We start from the raw sequence: 23790 nt of genomic DNA, 5'->3' as shown, positions 1-23790 counted from the left end.
TGAGAACGTCTCTGAACAATATGCACTGACAGGAAATGACAGATTCAACGCCGAAGATTAAGTGGAGGATTTAAAACCAAGAAACAGAAGGCACACCAGCAAATAAGAATTTGAGTTTATGAGAGGGACAGAGCATGTGCATATCTTCAACAGTAACCAAGTTCTCTCATTCTGTAGGTTTGTTGCGGTGATGCCACAGATGAGGCCTCCTGAGCTCTCTAGCCACTTTCTTAGTAAACCCAGAAGCCCTGGCCTACTTGCGTAAAGGTTGGCCCCCTAACCAGCATTGTCTCTCACTCTCATCAGTTGGATTTGATATGCTTTATTGGCATGATAAACAAGACACAAAGGAAAATGATTCTTAGTCTTCTACAGTAAACAGGATAGTTGAAATAGAAGACATTTACTGTACATGCAAACTTAATATCAAATTGAACTACAAAGAGTATGTGGGTGAGAGGAGGCTCATGTCTGTCACAGCTTTCTTCCCTTTAAAGTAATCTTTGCCTGTGTCACCTTATGGTCAGGCACACTAAATGTCAATGCGTAGTTTACAGTGTCATAAACATGTTCTCTAAGTCATGCATGTTCATTCATCCATTGCTATTTAGTATGTCATGGTTAAGAATCTTTACATCCTTTTGGAAAATCTAACATATTTGTCAGAGGTTAAAACTTTATTAAATATGCAGAGCAGCCCTTTATATTTACACCATGTTATAACTAATACTAATAGTCGTATCCATGACAACCTGGAGGAACATGGTTATTGTCTCTACCCAAGTGTTCGGAATATAGAGGTCTATTTAACGATTAAAAACGAACATCTCTGAGTTGCAATAAGTTTGCGTGACCCAAGGGCAGTTGAAAGTTCAGAGATGCTTAACAGTCCCACAAAGCCCACCAGCATGGTAGAGGAAAGGCGTTTCCAGTTGAAACCCAGCAGTGTTGAACTAGTTGAGCAGAGTGGCATGGTGTTAAGCCAAGGCTAAACCAAGTCAGTGAGGGCAGAGGGGTGTCTATCTGCAGGTCCTCCCATGGTCAGGAATTCAGCCCAGTTCTGCCAGAAGCCACGTGAGTAGACCCCTGTGTCGACAACGAGGCCACGCAGACGACTCTGGCCATTTTTCTTCCGCAGAGCAAGTTGTGCCTCCCGCTCCGTCAAATTGTAGCTGATATTGATCATTTGCAGCATCAGCAGGTGCAGCAGACCTCCTGTGACAATACTGCTGTACCAAGCACAGGTGAAGCACAGGGCTGAGCTGTAAAGACATCCGCATAGTTACACTTCCAAAACAACATAACACTTTCAGTTCTATTTCAGTTGGTTTAAGTTAAAAGATTTTTTAAACTAAATCTTTTAGTACTTATTTCAAGTAACTCAAAACAGTTGGTAACTAGCCACTGGACACAGAACATTTTGGTTGAAACAACGTTGATTCAGCCAGTTTTTGCCCAATGGGTACCTGGTGCCTAATAGTAGGCAATGACGTGGTGCTTGTTTCAATGAATCCCAAATAAACCAAAATAAATGATGAATTGTCATTTTGTTTGCATGTACAATTTTTAAGCAAATACCAGGTACCGTAGTGTACCTGTACTGATTGTAGACACCAGGGCAGTAGAGCAGGGCGGTGAGTAGGTTCTGTCGGGGACACACGCTCCGCAGTACCAAACTGATCCCATACAGAGAGGTCAACAGAAAGAGGAGCAGGGTCAGCAGGAAGTTGCGATGATTGGCCTTGCCGACACAGCTGTTTATCCTGCCTCCGCAGTGACAGACACAACACAGACAATACACCCTCAGTTGAAATGACCAACTTCTGCTGTGGTAGCATGTGAAAGCACAATTAGTATGAATGTGAGGTAATGAGCACATACTCTGTGTCTGGTTGTGTATCTGGTTGTGTATCTATCTAAATGCCATAAGTAACAGATTGTCCTGGTTTGAGGTCGCCTCACCCTGCTGAAGGGTGAACCCCTGTGGGCCCTGCACATGTCTCTACAGCCTGGTCTGCTTTAGTGACGTCTTCTTGGCCTGACAGTGTGACACTTAGTGAGATCATGATTATGTGTAGAAGAGTATTGTTGAGCGGATATAAGTGTGAGGGTCTGAGAGATTAAAATATTGTGTGTTTTTGTAGTAGGGAAATGTAGGCAGATATGATAAGGTTTTATCACCTTCGTGTTGCAGAAAGCTATTTTTTACAAGTCATCCTGTTGTTGCACAAATAATAGCATAATAATACTCACGTCCTCCACAACAGACAAAGATGTTTAATGAAACCCACCAGATACAGTGGTGGTCCAGGCGCTGGACACAGCCTCCACAGATCCGGCAATGCCCCGCCCGCGGGGGACGCACCACTTTGCACAGAGGACAAGTGCCCCCCTTCGCTGTCAGGGACTGTGTCTGCTGTTCCACTGGTTTGGCTGGGGATGCTGGCATCATCGACTGGTCCACTTCATTCTGAGAGGCAGAGTGTTTGTCAGGCAGTTGGCTTTGATTGGTGCTGTGTATGGCAGCTAGGGAAGGCTGCACAAAGCCTGGCCCCCTCTTAGTGCGCACAAGGGAGATGAGAGTGAGAACCACACCCGTTGTCACGGTCACAAGCTGCAGGTGACTTACATCCCCACGAGGTAAGATCTCTGTGACAAAGAGGAAGTACATGTAGGCTAGGGAGAAGAGCGCCAGGCTGAGGAAGAAGAGGGTGCGGCCCTTCTTCCGGTGTGTGGCGTAGTAGTACAACAGCACCAGGCCAGGCAGGGCTGTTAGAATGACCAAGCCCAACAGGAAGTGCAGGGCTGCCAGACGCAATAGCAGAGGAAGCAACACTAGAGCTGGGACCATGGAGAGCTCCACCCGCCTGTCCCCTGGTAACAGTCTCACCCTCAGCCGGTCCATCACTGCGCCAAACACAGGCAACACACAGTCAGGTTTCTGAGGCTCCCCCTTTAGCCACCTGGAAAAGACATGAGGTTAGGGATGACAGAGAGGGGAACACAGAGAGGACAGGGGGTTAGACCTGAATGTGGACTGCTGAGTCCTGCCATGATCCTCCTCCTCATTCCACCACCCCTCACCTGCTGCAAGCTTCATCCAGATCGTCACAGTCACAGCAGCATCCATGTGGGTCTACATCACACTCACAACAGCACATGGGATCATCTGGCTCTGGAGGCTTAAACTTCTCCCATTTCATTCTGACTGTTCACGGATCCACTTGAAGGTCCTGTGCAAAAAAAAACCTGCAACAGTAAAAAAGACACAGTCAAACTATTAATAGCTGTTCTCTGGGTGTGGTAATGGTGTGTGGAGAGTGGTCTTCATTCTTCATTCAGTGAAGTGCTTCAGTAATATGGACGGTGTTACACAACATCTTACATTTGCTGACTGATTCAGGGACTGACTGGCACACCAGATGAAGGGTATATCTGGGTGCCAATAATCAATCACATTTGTCTTGAGTACTCTCTTAGACGGTCTAATTGATGGAGTTAAAGGAAACCGTTGTATTGACGTCCCACAGACAGTTGTTCATCATAATGAAGACATCAAGGTTAAGCTATCTGAAAGGTACTCATTACTTGCATTAACACCCTCACATTGACAGCACATGCGCATGCACGCGCGCACACACACACACACACACACACACACACACACACACACACACACACACACACACACACACACACACACACACACACACACACACACACACACACACACACAAACCAACTAGGGATATGCCTACTAGACCAACATCTGCCTCATGAAAGTGACAAGAGATTTAATAAACCCATTTTTTAGGTCGCTAATGGAATCAATTAAAATAGCTTTTGATTTTAACAAGTTTTACAATACAATTACTTTCCTCTATTATAAAATTGGCTTTTAGAAATAAGGCCACCATGTCCCTAGGGAAGACCTATCTGGGCCAACTAAACCCGGTTCTCCAAGCACGCCTATCATATGGGGAGATGGAACGTGCATTGTTGGAATGACTGCCAGTGTTGGCTTTGTCATCTGACATACTACTTCAAATATAGCCCAGCTCTTCAACAGTCTAAATATTGACTACCTACAATATTTTATTTCTTAATAAGTGAACTTAAAATAACTGTAGACTATAGTCACATTTTAAAGGGAAGGCTGAACAAAAATGTATATATTTTTTATTAACTAAATATGACAAATCAATGTTTCAATTTAATATTCTAAAGGAATGGGATACCGCATACCAATAAACACATTACTTTAACCCTTTAACCTGACTCCTAAACTTATCTCTAATCCCTAGCCTAGCTAACTTTAGCGTTAGCCACCTAACCACCTAGCTAGAATTCGTAACATATCATACATTTTGTAACTAATTACTACTTTTAGCTACTTTTCAACTACTTAGCATGGTAGCTAACCCTAACTCTTTAAGATAACCCCTAGCCTAATGTAGCATATCATACTAAAGCAGTCAAATGTAATATATCGTACTAGAGCAGTCAAGCTTTATATATCCTACCAAAGCAGTTGAATGTAGCATATCATACTAAAGCAGTAGAACATAATATATCATACTAAATATTCAAGATGTAGGATACTATACGTCCTACAATTCATATTATATTGTATGACCACTATGACCAATGTAATGTAACCTAATGTAAAGTAACATATTGTAATGGCAGAGTAGATATCTGGGCTTATAAACCTGGGTCGCTACAATATCATACTACATGGAGTCGCACGGATTTTAGTCAAATATAATATGTTTTGCTTTGAGACCAGGTTGAAAATTGTGTGAATCTAACTTGCCTTTTGAGAAAATAAAAATGGCATAGCCTACATTTACCTGGACTGTTGGTTCTTTGGGAGAAAGCACCTTTCCCTCGAAGACTAGGCTACAGACCCTTGTTATACGAACATCAATTATTTCTTATTTCATTTATGTTTTTCCTGTAATATATTTCAGACTTTCCCTGACAAATAGGAGATCCGTTTCATCACACTAAAATAAACTTCGGTCCGAACTAATTACGTGGCGGCGAATTCCAGGTACCAGGGTATCCGGTAAGCGTTGGCAGGTGTGATATCCCTTTCAGTTAAAAACTTTTTTTTATCGTTTAATATCCTGTAATCCAGCAGTTTTAGGAGGAGAGCTTGATTATCTTCTATTCCTCATCATTTCGTTGGGAAAGCAACATCGGTCATTGAAGAGGAGCACTCGGTTTATTATGAGAGGAGTAGCCTGATTGGGTTGGGTGACAGTATTGAAAAAGGAAATTGGCATGCCTTGCAGTGGCAGCCAGCGACAGCGTGTGGCAGCGTTAGGAGGTGGTATGCATTTCGCAGATTCTTAGGAGGACAGTGTCACCACTGCGCCGGGATAATTTGAATAGATCAAATGGTCTATTGGAATTGCAATACAGCATGGGGGGTGGTATTATTTTAAATGTGCTGATGTAAACAGGAGGCTAAACGCTTTGTTGGTCATTAACAAAATGTACTTGTTTCTCACCACATATCCCTTACCTCCGCTTAGTGCTGCATATGGCTGAGGCTGTTCGTCCTGCCAAAGTCAATGTTCTGCACCTGAGACATTGAATAACTTGCTTATCTATCATTTATCACAACCTGGTCTCAGAGCATTTTTTATTATTCTGTTCGAAAGCCGAGATGTTCCATTGAGTATGATATGTTATGTTTCGTATGGTATGGTATGTATTAATTTGTGGATGTCCATCACCCATTTCGCATGATATGCTACAAATTACAATTGTATTATATGGTACGAATTTACAAAAAGTACAATATATTAAGAATGTTCTAAATGTATAATATGTTACAAATTTGCAAAAATGAATTCTAGGTGGTTAGTTGGCTAGCGTCAGCTAGCTGGCTAAAGTTAGCTAGGCTAGGGGTTAGGGTTAAGATGAGGAGTTAAATCAAAGGGTTAAGGGAAGGGTTATCTTAAAGTGATAGGGGAAGGGTTAGCTAACATGCTAAGTAGTTGTAATTAGCTAAAATGCTAAAGTTGTCTGTGGTGAGATTCAAACACATAACTTTTGGGTTGCTAAACGTATGCGTCATATGCCCACCCATCCACCCCGATCAACCAACGTCTGTCTTATGTAAACATACCAAATGTAACATATACTAATTTGAGTGTCCCAGATTTACATTTACTATGTTACGTCTAGTCTATGAGACCAGGCTGTTTATCAAAGTCTGTAGAAAGACCTGATATTAGACTACACATAAATTGCCTTCATTGAGCATAGAACTCACTTAATTGAGCATAGACCTCACCCCTGACATTACGTTACACCCTGTGCTGCCATGAGTTATAGGTCAACCACCCTCCTCTAGCCCTTGCTTTAATGGCCTTTAGTTACTCTGATACCATTTTGGATTTACTGCTGCCAAATTGTTGGCTTGGTAAACTGGTGTGCTGTTTTCTTTTGCTGCCACCTTTGCCTGATGCTGCTGTAGCTACATGAAGAGTGTGGGTATATTGTTGACTATTTCCACAGATGATAATGCTGAGGTGTTAAAAAGACCAACAACAGCCCTGATAATCTACACTGTTGAGTGGGGGTTAGTGGGGGAGCCAGACAGATGATATGCAGTCATCCAAGAGGAGGGAGTGGGAAGATCTGTGGTACAGCCCCACCCTTCGGCATCATATTTCCTTCAGCCAGCAATATGACCCGTCCACCCCCCCCTCCCCGTCCCCTCCACTCACAGAGAAGACTCTAGAAGAGTCAAGCGGTTGCCTGATGGGAAGCAGGACTCCAACTCTATGTTTATCTATGCCCTGTGCATGTTTGTATAGGTAGAGTAATAAAGCAGTGCTTTCTAGTGTAAATGGTCTGATACAGAGAGGGTGTGTGAGCTGAACGTTATACTCAAACTAAATAAAATGATAGTTGACTTTTGACAAATAAAAATGTGCATATTCAGAGGTGACTAATTATAACTCAAACCTAAATGGGGTGTCTGAGTGAACCAAGCCCCAGGCGTGTGTATCGCAACAATGAGCAGCCAACAACCAAAACAGGCATTGTATACCGACAGACAATTGTGAGTGCAACTCACAATGTACACAAACAATTACAAAACAACTATGTCATTTGTACCAGTTTACATGGCTTTTGATTATAGGGTTATGAAAAAACATTATAATGATTGACGTGAAATAAAATGTTGGAAGTGTGCCTATTTAGATTTCACTATTATAGGCTGCTATAGATTTCATTTGTGAAAGAAATTCCCAATTATCACACAATATCCATGCACACACACACACACATTACAGGTTAATTTGGATATTGGGAGACAGCTGAATCTTCTCTTTACAGTAATGTCCACTCTGGTGATGCTGTGTAGACGGACTGAATCAATAGAGCCCCTATGCGGTATGCTCCCATTAGTCAAGCTGTAGTCCAGAACCAAGCAGCAGTTCAAATGCCTGGACCATAAGCTCAATCAGATACAGACTCTCTAATCTATTTTGATAGGGTTAATGCAGTCAGTCGCAGACAATAACAAAGGCAACGTCTGACTATTGTTTACAACTGTTGTCAGCAAAAGTAGAATAAACTAGTGTCGGCCTATGTGTAGAGTCATAATAGAGTTACTGTATGGCTTCTGCCTTTGTGTGATGACTTAAAGCTACCACTGGAGGGCCCCAGATCCATGTGACATTTTCAATTTCATCAAAACATCTTCTTCGTACAAACACGGGACAATACACGTTTTAAAAATCTGTATATGTGTGTGCTTGTGTCTTTCGGTGGGTTGGGTTAAACGCGGAAGACACATTTCGGTTGGACCTTGCGTGCAATTGACCAATAAAGTCATCATCTTAATGCAGTTCTTCCATTCCGTTTCAGTAAAGCAGCTTGATGTTAACCTTTCCTTTGATATCCCATCAAAATGTGAAGATAAATAAGGTATTGCTTATGCAAATCATTTCGATATGCAGCACATACTGTGGATCTGTTAATAAATCCTTGTGAACAGGTTTGATTTTGATTTTGACACTGTTAGATTGGCTGTGACGTCTCTAGGCTGTCTATTCTCAGATTATTTCGGTGTAAATCCTTAGTGTCCATGTTGTCTTTACTAGCAGAGTTGCATGCCAAGTGAAAGTGAACTGTTGGAAGGGCAATATCTGTGTAGAGGGTGTGTGTGTATGAGGGTATGTTAGTGGGTGAGGGTGTTAGGTTCTATGTGAGTGTGTTGGGTTGTCAGAGGGTCACCAGAGGGCGGGGGGCTGATTTAGAGGCACTCCTCTTCAACATATCTGTCAGTGCTGCTGAGATCTGATCACGGGCCTCTTGTCTTTCTCCCGACCCCCGCTCATCCTCGCTCACCTACCGGTCGCCACACTTGCAGGTAAGAACTTCTGCTCACCCGTCATCTCACTCACACACATCATCACACGTATGTCCACACACTCAGACATGCACAAACATGTACACATAGGTATACATACCAACCAGTGGAGGCTGGTGAGGGGAGGACGGCTCATAATAATGGCTGGAACGGAGCAAATGGAATGGCATCAAACACATGGAAACCATGTGTTTGATGTATTTGATACTATTCCACCTTTTCCGCTCCAGTCATTACCACGAACCCGTCCTCCCCAATTCAGGTGCCACCAACCTCCTGTGATACAAATACACATACATACACATGCACACAGGTGGACATACTAGTACCAACACAAACCACAATCTCAATACATACTGTAGCAATGCAGGCCCACAGATGAGAGACAGAGGCACTACCATAAAACCCACGCTTTATTCTTACACTGATGGCATTGTTAATAATCAGTTATATCACTGTTATAGGCTACTTTATTACATGTTCACTGTATGTTCACAATATGTTCACTGTATAGTATACTGTAGAATATACTGCAGGCCTAAGCAGCCTTAACAAACACTAGCAACCTTACATCAACCTTACATCAAATCAATAGAGAATGTTTGATGATTCAGGTGTTTTGTGTTTATCTGATGTTTGTCTAATGCCCCACAAACTTCTCTGAATTGATTTTGAATTTGATTGGTTTCTGCCTGAATCACTCGTGTTGTGATGGAAAGTTTGTGCTGGGCCCTGTACCTCAGCACAGCAGCACAGTGATACTTTAATCCATGTGATTTTTGGATCTCTAATTTTAGAGAAGATTTAGTGTCACTACTCTACCCAGAATATTTTGAGCTGCCAGACTGGAGCTGTGTGTGTGTGTTTGTGTGTGTGTGTGTCTAAATTGTGCCTCTCTGTTTGACAGGGGGGGTTCTCTCTCTCTGTTTAGTCTGCGATGGTGCTACTCTGCCTAACAGACACCGTGGCAGTGTCAGCACTATCAGAGCCTGGCTCTGAGACAGAAAACACCTCACTGTCTACTGATGTCCCTACTGTTGTCCCGGTGGAGGAAGAGGGCCTTGTGGTGGAGGAGGGAGTTGTGGAGGAAGGGGGCCTTGTGGTGCAACAGCAGCCCGAGAAATAGAAGGCAATGTCGGGAGACGATGTGGTCTTCTCCTGCTTGCCGTCTGGATGTGACCCAGAGGGGATGGGGGTGCAGTGGGTGGTCCATGGGCACAAGGAGAGGCACACCATACTGGAGGGCAACCAGACTGGACAGGCACACCATACTGGAGGGCAACCAGACTGGAAAGGCACACGATACTGGAGGGCAACCAGACGTCTGACGATGCGTTTGCAGGCCGGGCATTCCTCTCCGGGAACCCCACTGCTGGGGACTCATCCATGATGCTGAGGAACGTATCGAGAGTGGACTGCGGCGTTTACCACCGTCTCCTCATTCCCCATATATGGCACCACTGTGGATGGGAGTGGGACCAAGCTCAGCATCCACGAGGACCTGGGACAGTACTGAATGCTAGTGTGCTGCTTGAGGATACAAACTCAGCAGTGTAAAAACACATGTAGCCAGACGAAACAGAGTAACAGAGTAAACTATCTGGATATGTATAAATAGAACTGTCTTGACACAAACCAGTTCAAAGCACATTGATATATGAGTAACATATATGGCATTTGGCACAATTCTAGAGTAGTCGTTGTTGTTGTTCAGTTTGATTCTCACCAGGTCTCCCTCCATAGGTCAGAATGGTGGGCATCATCACGGCAGTAGTTGGTGTGGTGGAGGGGCTTTGCGCTGGGACATTGACGCAATTCAAAGAGAAGCTGCCATGCCTGAAGAAGTGAGAAGGTGCTCTTGTCAGGTGAGAGAGTGAACAGTGTGTATGTATCCATGTGAGGGGAGGAAACCCCCCAAAATAACGCGTCAGGTAGAATGAGATAATATACTGTATGATATTTAGCAGACACTTTTATCCAAAGCAACAAACAGTCATATATGTTTTACTTATGGGTGGCCCCAGCAGGAATCGCACCCCCGGCCCTAGGCATTGCTAGCACCGTGCGCTACTGGCAGCATACCACCCTGCATACCACTGCTGGCTTTCTTCTGAAGCTAATTAGGGTTGGTCCTGGTCAGTCCCTGGATGGGAGACCAGATGTTGCTGGAAGTGGTGTTGGAGGGCCAGTAGGAGGCACTCTTTCCTCTGGTCTAAAAAAATTAATATCCCAATGCCCTGGGGCAGTGATTGGGGACACTACCCTGTGTAGGGTGCCATCTTTCGGTTGGGACGTTAAATGGGTGTCCTGACTCTCTGAGGTCATTAAAGATCCTCTGGCACTTATCGTAAGACTAGGGGTGTTAACCCCGGTGTCCTGGCTAAATTCCCAATCTAGCCCTCAAACCATCAAGGTCACCTAATAATCCCCAGTTTACAATTGGTTCATTCATCCCCCTCCTCTCCCCTGTAACTATTCCCCAGGTTGTTGCTGTAAATGAGAATGTGTTCTCAGTCAACTTACCTGGTAAAAAATAAATAAAATAAACTGACTAAACCACACAGATAGCGCTGCCACTGGGACAGTTTGTTCATTTGGCAGCTTAGATGGAGAGGAACTGTAATTTATACACAGTGTCAGACTAATATTGGCACACGGAACCAAATCTCTATGCTACTCAGTCTGTCACGAGAAAGACTATTGCCAGATAGACTCCAGGACCATGGACATGAACAGGCAACAGAAATAAAGAGAGAGTGATTGGGAATTATGTTTGATTCATTGGTTTAATCTGTCCTGTGCACTTCTCTTCACATGTGGAGACAAAGATAAAATCGCTCATTGTTAAGGATGTGTCCAAATAAATGTCACTAGAAAACAGCTTATGCAAATGCCGCTACTTTGCTATTATTCTGGCTGCACTTTTTGAGGTGATTAAGTCAGCCATAGTTGGCTAGCTAGCAAGTAAGGGATAAGAACGTTGCAAGGAATATGGCAATGAAACATTTAGAACGAACGACTGGGTCGCGTCTATAGATACAGAACAAAAAGACTGAACGACTGGGTCGAGTCTCTTGCAACCAAACCAATAGAACCCTAGATTTGTGACGGGACTATATATTGTGGAAGGATAAAATAGTATGAATAAATTCATAAAAAATAATGCTTTTACTTAAAATATGTCAATCATTATTTGAACATGTTGGTAACCCGTTGTATAAAAGTGATACTCCTCTCGAAACTGGTGTTTGGAGAATATATTGGCACAGTTTGCCGGACCTTGATTTCGTCTCGGGCCTAACAACACCCGTGCCAATATAACCCCCAAACACCGGTTTCTCGGGCATTATCACTTAAATTGGAACCAACATCTAAAACCAAGTCAGTGGGTGGATGGTCTCTAGGTATGAGCATCAACCCCAATATAACTAATAGGACCCCTTGTCTTGAATTTGGTGAAAACAGTTCCCCTTTAGTTCCTGGTTTGTTCATGTATCAAAATATAATTAACCTTCTCAGTGGTACAAGACAGATGTACTAATTTGCTACGGTTTCTGCCTGACTGCTTCTGGGCATATTTCTTCCAATCAAAAGTCAACCTCATCTTTGAGTGACCAACTCCATATCAGGACAATTATTTATGTTGTCCTGTGTGTTCCTTTTCAAAACAACATTTTCAACTGTGGGAAACTGATGCCTACTAGAATTACATCGCACGTTTGTTTAAAGAAACGATGCATTCTTTCAATACAGGATTATTTTTGGGGGAAACAGCTGCTATGATTGACTGCCCTCTAGTGGTTCAAATGGCTGCACTAGAAACAGTAACAGTATGAATAAGGAGCTTCTATGCGCATAACTTCTTTCCATTTTGGATTCATGCGAGAAATGTTAATGAAAGAATAACAACACAAGTACATGAGAAAGATAAATATGGTTTGGGAAATGATTGTCCTTGGTGACATCAAGGTTGCTAGCTGTAATTATATCTTAGAAGCATGTTACCAATAAATTTAAGTCAATATTATTTCACTATCTCCATCCAGAATAAAACACCAGGCATATTGTTCCCAATTCATTTATTTTCTTTAGACTCCATACAATACATGTGACATAAATATACCCTTGTGGAGACAACCGATTCTAACATACACACCATCTCCGTCGCACACATCCACACAACACAAAAACAACATTAACGTCAACATCAATATACCCAGAGAGATGGAAGAGCAAAAATCACATCTGTGAGGCGGGGAGAGGAAGAGGGCCTCAACCTGAAATAAACAAGGGGCCTCTGTCCCTTTAAACATGTGTACGTTCCCATTTTTGTTAACAATCTATTGTTGGTGGTCACACCTGGGAGATGAAAGTGACACGCCACTTGAGAGGCCATGTGTTGCAGCTAGTAGTTAAGTGCAAGTGTAGCACCTGATTGGGGCCCAATGTATATTGGCCTGCAATAACGGCTGTAGTCGTGTGCTCATCATGGATGATGAGGGGGCTGAAGGGAGAGGAGCAGCACATCCATGCGATGTGGTCAGGGATGAAGGTATTGTAATGTTAATAGACTAATGGTGAGATTTGGTATCAATGAATTCAAGTTACATTTTTATTTTATTTAACCTTTATTTAACTAGGCAAGTCAGTTAAGAACAGATTCTTATTTACAATGACAGCCTACCCAGGACGACGCTGGGCCAATTGTGCGCCGCCCTATGGGACTCCCAATCATGGCCGGATGTGATTCAGCCTGGATTCGAAACAGGGACTGTAGTGACGCCTCTTGCACTGAGATGCAGTGTCTTAGACCGTAGCGCCACTCGGGAGAAAATATTCCAGTAGCCTCGTACAAGACAATATGGTGAAATAAAAAGAGCAAGGGTTGTAAACGGGGGGCTTAAACATAGTGTTTGAATGTAGAGGAATGAACACTTAGGAATGACTGAGGTGTGACGGTCACTGCAGCAAGGTTTCACAAAACAGGGGCCACTGAGATACTGCACGGCACAGCACAGGGACTGGGGGGCCTCAGAGGGGATGTGAGAACTCAGTCCTCCAGGGTACGGAAGGCGTTCTGCATGTCCTCCAGTAGCTGGGCGTAGTCTGCTTTGATTTTGACCTCGCCCTCCTTCACTGGGTCCTGAAACAACAGAGGTATACAGATACACTGGATTTAGGAGACACAGCGAAGTGCAATAACACTCAAAGACAAAGTCCAACATTGGATGTGCAAAGAAGACCAGAGGTGGTAGAGGGATTGGGGAAGTTGGTTAAAGCAAGGGGCTGAACAAGCATGTACCTTGAACTTCATGGAGCTGAGCCTGTAGAGGACCTCTCCCATGTGCTCCCGGATCATGGACCAGGTGATCTTGTTGTCACTCTGAGCCGTGGTCTCGACTGCATGTCGCGCCAAGTCGTAGAACGCAATCGTATTGGAGAGGATGCCCACCGTTTTGTAGAAAGGGCAGAACCTTCAGGAAGGGGCGAAAAAGTCAATTAATTAATCAATACGCGCATAATAACCGACGATTAAGTCAATTTAGTATGTCTATGACACACAGATGTGCGTGTATTTACCTGTCGTATGGAGTATAGCCATTCTGCTGCAGGAAGTCATCCTTGAGTAGTTTAGCAACCTCCAATGTGATCTTGTCGGTCTCAGCGAGAGATGCCTGTTGAGATGGCAGGGGGCACAGAAATGAGTGCATAGTGCGTGCATACACATGCTCACCATCAACCTAGGCCGTATGTATAAAATCAACCCATAACCTTTATTCACATTGGCCCCTGCCTCACCTTTCCCACAAGCTGCACAATCTCAGCCAGATCCTCCTCCTCCTGCAGGATCTCCTTGGCCTTGGTGCGAAGCGGCACAAACTCAGGGAAGTGCTTGTCGTAGTACTCGTCCAGCGCCCTCGTGTACTTGCTGTAGCTGATCAGCCAGTTCACTGAGGGGAAATGCTTTCTCTGCGCCAGCTTCTTATCCAGACCCCAGAACACCTGTCAGATGGAGATAAAAACAGGAATGAGGAGTAGGAAGGGTACAAGTTTAAATTGTCCAAACTTTAATATATACAATTGAGGCATTACCTGTACAATACCCAGCGTAGCTGAAGTAACAGGATCCGAGAAGTCTCCACCAGGGGGAGACACACTAGGGGAAAATAACACTGCCAAGTTATTCAGACACTACAGTCTGCCATCACTGTATCATACTGTACGTTCCAATGAGGATTACACTACATGGTCCAGGTATCTGGTGTTGCAGGACTGGTACAGGTCAGAACCCATCTGACTCTTAGAGTCAGGAGGGAGGGTGATAGAGGTTCTCCCTGCTGGTAGAATGATGAGGCACTCACGCTCCAACAATGCTGACGCTGCCCTCTCTCTCTGGGTTGCCCAGGCACTTCACCCTGCCAGCACGCTCATAGAAGGAGGCCAGTCTGGCTCCCAGGTAGGCAGGGTACCCACTGTCTGTGGACAAGCAGCACACAGAGCTCTGACAGGCTCAAAATGGCAGACATGTTGCTGTGATAGGTTTACAGACAACCATCCTCCATTGCTATTTGCTCAGTGTACTCACCAGCAGGCATCTCAGCCAATCGTCCTGAGATCTCCCTGAGAGCCTCTGCCCATCGGGAGGTGGAGTCGGCCATCATACTGACGTTGTAGCCCATGTCTCTGAAGTACTCGGACAGAGTGATTCCTGCAGTGGCACACACAAGTAAGACTCAAAAGCACAGAATCAACACAAGGTTATGAGTGAGTGGTGACTCATCCCCCAAACGTCTAGAACAAAGGAGAGAAATTAGCACAACTACCAACAAAAACTCCAGCTATACTGAACAAAAATATAAAACGCAACAAGTGTTGGTCCCATGTTTCATGAGCGGAAATAAAATCACAAAAAGCTAATTTCTCTCATTTTATACACACATTTTTTACATCCCTGTTAGTGAGCATTTCTCCTTTGCCAATATAATCCATTCACCTGACAGGTATGGCATATCAAGAAGCTGATTAAACCGCATGACCATTACACAAGTGCACCTCGTGCTGGGAACAATAAAAGGCCACTAAAATGTGCAGTTTCGTTACCAAACACAATGCCAGAGATGTCTCATTTTGAGGGAGCGTGCAATTGGCACGCTGACTGCAGGAATGTCCACCAGAGCTGTTGCCAGAGAACTTAATGTTAATTTCTCTACCATAAGCCACCAACGTTGTTTTAGAGAATTTGGCAGTACGTTCAACCGGCCTCATAACCGCAGACCACATAACCACGCCAGCCCCGTGACCTCCAAATCAAGCTTTTCCCCCTGCCAGCTGGACAGCTGATGTAACTGTGGGTTTGCACAACCGAATAATTTCTGCAGAAACTGTCAGAAACAGTCTCAGGGAAGCTCATCTGTATGCTCGTCGTCCTCACTAGGGTCTTGACCTGACTGCAGTTCAGAGTCGTAACTGACTTCAGTGCGCAAATGTTCACCTTCGATAGCCACTAGCACACTGGAGAAGTGTGCTCTTCACGGATGAATCCCGGCTTCAACTGTACCAGGCAGATTATAGACAGCGTGTGTGGGCGAGTGGTTTGCTGATGTCAACGTTGTGAACATGGTGGTGGTGGGGTTATGGTATGGGCAGGCATAAGCTACAGACAAGAACACAATTGCACTTTATCGATGGCAATTTTATAACACAGATACTGTGACGTGATCCTGAGGCCCATTGTCGTGCCATTCATCCACTGCCATCACCTCATGTTTCACCTCAGCCCCATGTCGCAAGGATCTGTACACAATTCCTGGAAGCTGAAAATGTCCAGGTTCTTCCATGGCCTGCATACTCACCAGACATGTCACCCATTGAGGATGTTTGGGATGCTCTGGATCGACGTGTAAGACAGAGTGTTCTAGGTCATGCCAATATCCAGCAACTTCGCACAGCCATTGAAGAGGGGTGGGACAACATTCCACAGGCCACAATCAACAGCCGGATCAACTCTATGCGAAGGAGATGTCGCGCTGCACGAGGCAAATGGTTGTTACACCAGACACTGACTGGTTTATTTCAATTGACTGATTTCCTTACATGAACTGTAACTCAGTAAAATCTTTGAAATTCTTGCATGTTGCGTGTATATTTTCGTTCAGTGTTGTAATGTGATTGCCTAGTACCTGTGTAAATGGAGGCCTCTCTAGCAGCGACAGGCATGTTGGAAGTGTTGGCCACTAGCGCTGTTCTCTTCATGATACTTTCCACCTTTCCATCCACTTCCATTGTAAGCTATGGAGCAGGGAGGAACACCATTAATCAGACTGAGGACACATCAAACTGGTGATCGGCTATACCAGACACCCTAGTAGTGAAATTCCCTGTAATCTCATGAACCACGTTGTCAATTATTACAATTTGACACGCGTACGGCCACTAACCTCAGGGAAATCTCTCAGCACTTCAGACATCTCATTTCCACGCTCTCCGCAGCCCACATAGATGATGACATCACTGTTGGAATACTTGGACAGGGACTGTGAGATCACAGTCTTGCCACAACCAAAGGCTCCTGGGATAGCGGTGGTGCCTCCCTGGACACACCTGTGAGAACAAGCACAGAGCCAGAAGCAGATGGCTTGTTAGAGGGTTCACTCCAAGGAAGTGTCAGGAGGAAAGGACATAAAATGGAGTGAGTAGGAAAAAAAAGGAAAATAAAGTAGAGCTGGGTATAACTCACGGGAAGAGAGCATCCAACACTCTCTGGCCAGTAAGCAGGGGGTGATTGGCAGGGAGCTTCTCTGTGACCGGGCGAATCTGTCGCACTGGCCAGACCTGGATCATGGTAAACTTCTCCTTCAAACCCTCAAACTCCAGTTCCAGCACCACATCCTGCCGATACACAAACACAATATACCAAAACAGAGACAAGAGAATGGGATTTATGCCGTTCACATCCATTTTGCATTATTCAGCTGCAAAGACATTTAGTAGGCGGAGGGTGACTCACATTGACATCATAGTTTCCAGGAGGGGCCACGTAGGTGACAGTGCCTCTGCTCCGGGGTGGGAGCATCAACTTGTGCTTGATCAGGGAGTTCTCAAACACTGTGCCATAGATATCCCCACCTGTTATGTGACTGCCGGTCTGAGGTAGAGATGGACAGGAAGAGGACATAATATGTAGATTTAAGAGTTGGATCATATTTCAGTGGGGACACACCTTACACACTCACAATGGAAATACATTATTTTCTTACTCGAAGACTCTGGCCAGGTGTAAACTCCCACTTGAGGTCACGGTTGAGGGCCCCAATGTTGACTCCTCTAGGGATATATATGCTTTGAGTGAGATCATTGATGTCTTTGAGGGGACGCTGGATACCATCAAAGATGGACCCCATGATTCCCGGCCCCAACTCTACAGACAGGGGCTTTCCTGTCCGAAGGACAGGGTCTCCGACAGACACACCAGCTGCGGCGTACATTCAGGAAACCTAACCACATAGCCTATATTCCCGATAAGAGGAAAGGCTAGAACACATCGGAATAGAAGTACACAAGAGTAAGTGAACCATCAACATTAAGTGAAGGTGGGTGTAACTCTGTTTAGCAGTGAGCAGGTATGACCGAAAAGGATACAGGTCTCTTCGTAGACCTGAATGGTTGCCATGTCTCCCTCCAGCCTGATGATCTCTCCCACCAGCTCACTGTGGCCCACACGCACAAGCTCGTACATGGCCGCTCCTGCCATGGCGGTAGCTGTCACCACTGTTGGTTAAAACATGTTAGACAAAGAACAGAGGACAGAAAACATGTTATTTGCAAGTAGCACTGAGTTTGGATACATGATCAAGTGTAAATAGATCATATTTTTGCCATATTGGAACAGAGCAGGCCTAATTGACCAAGAGGAATAATCATGTGCTGAAAACTTTGTTAACCCACTGAACTAACTCTTAGGTTAGGCATTGGCCTGGGATCCTTGATTGGAAATTTAGACACTGACCTGGACCTAGCCTCTACTCACCCGAGAGTGGAAGACTCCTCTCTCATCTCTAACATGTGGGCTCACTTTTTGTGAACAGTCCCATCACAAGTCAGACTGTTGAATAAATGTAATTTGTATGTACTTTACCTGTTGTCAGCAGACTTTGTCCTTATGTAAGGAGGTAATCTGATACAAAATATCCAGAATAGTGTTATTAACCCAGCTTTAAGTACACTGGTGTGTATTTCAGTTTGTATTTTCAATGCCGACGCAATTCACATGCGACTTGTACAATATGTAAACAATGGCTGAGTTTAGCCGAAGCACAGACCAAACGTTGTCCCATGCAATCAGCTGGCAAATTTCACAAGCACTTCCAGCTGATTACGAGGGAACGCTGTTCGGTAGAAAACGGGCAGTTACATTCCGTTAATGTTTACATATTGTGCACCGCGTGAAATGCGTCAGGAGATGGAAAATACAAGCAACAGAACATTCCGGCGCCGCAAAATGTCAGGGTAACCACGGGAAAGTGTTGTTTACCCATCTCCACTTCCTACTTCCAAAAGGACCAAAAGCATGGACAACCGTTAAAGTTTACATGTCATTGTATTCAACATTCTGGCTTGTAGAGACTATCACGTATTTTTTACGGACACTTATTTCAGACTGATATCCATGGAGTAACCATAGTAAAAGTCTAATGTTTAGACAAACCTGGCCCAGAAACTCCATGTACATATCCAAACTCGCTTTCCCTCTCCTCATCACGGATTTTAGGAAGCTTGGAAGTGTCCATCTGCAAAGTGTACAGAGGAAAATCAGAGATCAATCATGTGACACTTCACTATAATCATGGTGCGTGACTTGGATATAGTTACTTAACTTTTTCAATAAATCAAATTACTTAATGGATTTTAAATAATTCACCATGAACACACAGAATCAAAACACATTTCATTCATTGGTAGAGACATGTATGTAGCTAGGTAAACTAGCTTGCTCATCCTAATACCTGACCCGAGAGCTTTTCTACCATCTGCTTCGCAAAAGCAGGAAACAAACCAGCTAGGATTCAGGAAGCTAGTTAATTAACTAGCCTCTACATACCATATTACAAAGCAACAAAAAAAGTATGAAACGCAGTTTGTTGTTTATCACAAACAAGCAAACCATATAAACGTTAGTTACTAGCTAGCTAAACTAGTCGTAGTCAGTCAGGTGACACTGACAGACCAGAAAGGTAACAGCTAACGTTAGCTAGCTACGGTTAGCTAATCTGCGTGGTCTATCATCATTTACTAGCCAGTTGCAATGAATTGACATTCATGTTAGCAAACTAAATTCAAATAATACGATTCGGTTTGATTACCTTTTCTTACTGTGCAATGTTACAGGGCCCTTAAGAAAATGTATTTCCGAAGGGGATGAGCCGTGATCAGCTGACCAACGCAAGACTATCTTGGGAAACAATTACCATTTTGGCTCAAAGCCCTGTTTTACATTAGGAAAGACGGGCTATGGGAGTCAAAATGGCGTAACAGCGCCACAGTTTCAACCCTTTCGCTCGAACGCGGCTGTGGCTGCGTTCTAATATCCTTGAGATTATTTCCTCAATGACATGGTTTACAAGGATACAGTCAGAGTCAAACTATTTCTTTGCATAGCAGCTTAGTCAAATTATATACTCTATTTTTACCCGGTAAATTGACTGAGAACACATTCTCATTTACACCAACAACCTGGGGGATAAATGAGCCAATTGTAAATTATTATGTAGCCATGATGTTATGAAGGCCAGGACACAAGGGTAAACACCCCTACTGTTACGATAAATGCTCATAATCACTGCCCTGGGCAGTGTTGCCAACTCCTCAGTAAAGAAAGTAGCTATTGGCTGTCCTAAAAGTCGCTTAATGACGATATCGCCTAATTTGCATAATTGGCCATGTGCATGTCCATAATTGTGATGGACGCTGTAGGACAGAGGAATAACATCGTGGGAGAAACAGAAAGTGAGTAACAAAACACCCTAAATATGTTTAGAACTACAAATGAACCTTCTTCTGTCGATTCTTGTTTTTTTTATGCCACAATTCCAAACCTCCTCCTTTTGGGAGTGGCAAAAGTGACCCAAAAGAGACACTCTGGCGGAGTTACTTCGTTTTTGTTTTGTTTGTTTTTTTAGTTTAGTTTTTTACATTTACATCCCGCCCTGAATGTAAGCCAGGGCGGGATCAGCCAGCGGTGGCATTCAGCATGTACGATTAATTTGCAGTCTGGACAAGGAGGGGCGAACATCTCCTGCTCTGACTGCAGGTGGGAGGGACTGCTGCGCACAACATGGGCCGCCTGTGAGTACTATGGGACGGCGTGGGGCCCACCGCAGCAAAACGCTGCTCGTTGAGAAGAGTAAGAACGATATGTGCTTTTACGTCTCCAATAACACTAGGAAAAGGCGCTAGATTTGTCGCTTTTTAAAAAAAAAGGTGTGCTTAGAGGGGTCTGAATACTCACTAAATATAGCGACAAAGTTGCTAAATTGGCAACACTGGCCCAGGGATATATATATATTTATTATTATATATATATATATATATATATATATATATATATATATTTTAGACCAGAGGAAAGGGTACCTCCTACTGGCCCTCGAACACCACTTCCAGCCGCACCTGGTTTCCAGTCCAGGGACCGACCAGGACCAACCCTGGGGGGTATGCTGCTGGCATAGCCTTATTGATATACAATCACTAAGCCTATTTTTACTGTGATAGGCCTACATTGGAAAAATACACTTCGGAGACCTATTAGTCTAATAAAGTGCCCAGCAAAAATGGTAAAATTGGCCTAGCTATGACAGGCTATTTGATCAGCAAAATGCATATCTATAGTCGTGTGTGTGTGTGCTCGTGTAGTACGCTAGCATCTAAATTACTGTGTCCCATGATACAAATTATGGAGAGAACAGATCCACAGAGCAGAACGCACTCATGTTATGATGCAGCACACGGCGTGAATCCAAAGGTAAGCCTATGAGTTCATTTTACATACCTTACTTGTATGATTATTTTTATTAGCCTATTCTGGATATGTCTACTTTATTTTCTTTCAGAATGTATTTTGTAATCACAACATACGGACACGGGATTCCTATCTCCAGTTGGAATGAGGACCGTGCTTTTTGCTGTTGGGACTTTCATCAGTCTGATTCTCCAAGTGGGTATGACGCACCAGAGGACGAATGGTGAATATTGCCATGGTTGGAAGGACGCGCAATCTACCTGGCGAGAGGGTTTCCACTGTCCCGAGCGCAATGATCAAAGAGAAGCGGTGATCTGCTGCGGAGCTTGTGGGCTGCGCTACTGTTGCGCACTCATGAGAGCAAGACTGGATCAGGGAAACTGCAACAACCACGAGCAAGTTCAACAGCCTGGCACTTCTGATGACAAGAAAGTTGCCAAGAGCGCAGGTAAGTTGTAGCCTAGGCTACTGAAATGGGACCATATACTTCGATGTTGATCCTTGCATGGTTATTATTATGCTGGCTATATAAGGCTTAGGCTTTTTCGGCATGTTCTCGCTGGTCACACACGTGTTGAATCAACGTTGTGTCCACGTCATTTCAATGTCTGTGCCCAGTGGTTATTCCTTGATAACACACACCGTGAGATTCCTTGTAGCCTAAAATGTATTGGTGAATGAGAAAGCCTAATGCAGTGTGCTTGAATCCATCCAACCCACCAAATTGCCTTGAAGTGTGGCCTCATGTCCAAGCATTTATTAAACTCTTCAATGTGCAGTTAGCCTACTCCTGCACATCCCGAGAATCATGTTAAGACTTGATCTGCTGCCAAGGAGCTTTTCAATGAACTGTTTGTTTTTAGTGTTGCATGTTTTGCACAGTTTACTGACTTACCCTATTAGAATGTTCTACTCTTGAGCAAATTGGAATATGGGCACATCCCTGGCCTTGCGAGAACTGAAGAGCAGGGGAGTCACATGAATGTGCATAGTCTATACAACTACAAAATATGTACACAGGAAGGTAATCCTTAAAATGTCTTTCCTTTTCACTCTATCTTCCCTTCCACTTCTCTCCTGCCCCCTGCCCTCTTCATTTGTGTTTTAATTTCACTCTGTAGTACCTGTCTATGTTCCCTTTGTGATTGTGGGCTCTTTGTTTCTGGCCTTTATCTTTCTGGGCTCCATGGTGGCCATGGGTGTCTGTCTGAGTCGTAAACAGGAGATCTCCCAAAGCCCAGAAGGTGCTGCTGGTCCCCAGGGTGGGAGTGGAGAGCAGCAGCAGGAGGCTGTACCCATGACAGGGACGTCCTGTGGTTCCACCTCATCTCTCTACCCTCCCAATGCCAGCCAAGCCTGTCCAACTGGATCCTCATGTGTCCACCAAACCTTACAGAGGCAGGAAACTCCCACCAGCCTACAACCCTCCATGGCTCAACCTTCTACCATGCACCCCTCCATGGTGTTTTCCACCCTGGTTCACCCCTCCATGCTTCACCATTCCATAATGCATCCTTATATGGCTCAAATGCCTACTCTGTATACCTCACAAGAGGAAAGCCGTCTTCTATCATCTCCCTGCCCCCCATCTGGCTATACCAGTACTAAAACCCAGACACACTGAAGTGATCATATAATTTGTGGCTTTGACTTTTACAGACTCCAGTGGGGAGTATTTGGGTATTCAAATATTAATAAGCCTAGAAAATGGAAAGTAAATCTGAGTCAGCCAAATGAATACAAATATTGAGGAGAATAATTGCAATTGGTCAATGACCAATAATTCAAGCTTTCACGTTTTATTTTGACTTAAACTGTATGGTATTTATTTGTAAACATGCTGTATATGTGCTACTTTAAAAAAACATCACAAATTGCTGACCTATTTCGGATGTTTTGTCCATAATAGAGTTATATTACTGTTAAGTATTTCTGATGCAGCTGTCAAACTCTGTACATAACCCCATCACATGATATCATGACTCCCTCATTTACCACTCTTTATCTGACACATTCTTCACTGTGATCTCTATACATGAATAGAATTCACTCTGGGGGTTGAATGTCCACGGTGCTGAATGTTTGCGCGTCTAGCTAGATGTCTTTTACCAACTGCGGCTTTTACAATTGAAGTTACATTGTGTTTTTACCTCCCATTTTTAGACTTAATTCCATACTTCCATGTGTCCATCTGAAGCATGCATCTTCAGCATTAGGCTATCTTATTAGGGAGACCGTTATAGACCTAATCAATCAGAATCATGTTTGTCCTACAAGAGGAAAATCTTTGCACAGCTCACAAATAACATACACAAAACGCAGTTGGAAACAAGCTACAAGTCACACACAACTAGTAGCCCCAAACTACATGGAG

General features: G+C 44.0%; 2 protein-coding genes and 1 pseudogene across 3 annotated transcripts; 1 reads left to right on the top strand and 2 right to left on the bottom strand.

The window, feature by feature from the left end:
• Positions 1-306: 306 nt before the first annotated feature.
• Positions 307-5304, bottom strand: LOC115135538 (palmitoyltransferase ZDHHC23-A-like). Of its 2 annotated transcripts, none has more exons than XM_029670324.2 (5): positions 4854-5304; positions 3085-3249; positions 2292-2963; positions 1596-1763; positions 307-1262 (listed from the first exon to the last, which is right to left on the bottom strand). In XM_029670324.2, the coding sequence occupies exons 2-5, from the start codon at positions 3201-3203 to the stop codon at positions 989-991; spliced, it is 1233 nt and encodes a 410-aa protein (XP_029526184.1). In that variant the 5' UTR covers positions 3204-3249; positions 4854-5304; the 3' UTR covers positions 307-988. The 2 variants fall into 2 exon arrangements, with proteins under 2 accessions (XP_029526184.1, XP_029526186.1); XM_029670326.2 differs by having other exon boundaries at positions 1596-1676.
• Positions 5305-12463: 7159 nt separating this feature from the next.
• Positions 12464-19858, bottom strand: LOC115135536 (V-type proton ATPase catalytic subunit A-like). The gene is made up of 15 exons (XM_029670317.2): positions 19762-19858; positions 19107-19188; positions 18041-18169; positions 17659-17873; positions 17409-17546; positions 17139-17290; positions 16840-17002; positions 16582-16690; positions 14988-15110; positions 14764-14878; positions 14495-14558; positions 14201-14404; positions 13982-14076; positions 13704-13875; positions 12464-13544 (listed from the first exon to the last, which is right to left on the bottom strand). The coding sequence occupies exons 2-15, from the start codon at positions 19186-19188 to the stop codon at positions 13452-13454; spliced, it is 1854 nt and encodes a 617-aa protein (XP_029526177.1). The 5' UTR covers positions 19762-19858; the 3' UTR covers positions 12464-13451.
• A 126-nt stretch (positions 19859-19984) lies between these two features.
• On the top strand, positions 19985-23299 carry LOC115135537 (protein shisa-2 homolog; annotated as a pseudogene).
• The last annotated feature ends 491 nt before the right edge of the window (positions 23300-23790 follow it).

Source organism: Oncorhynchus nerka, linkage group LG10 (assembly GCF_034236695.1).
Source record: "Oncorhynchus nerka isolate Pitt River linkage group LG10, Oner_Uvic_2.0, whole genome shotgun sequence".
NCBI classification, from domain to species: Eukaryota; Metazoa; Chordata; class Actinopteri; order Salmoniformes; family Salmonidae; genus Oncorhynchus; species Oncorhynchus nerka.
Note: the sequence above shows the minus strand (reverse complement) of the source record. Positions and strands in the feature narration are given on the sequence as shown.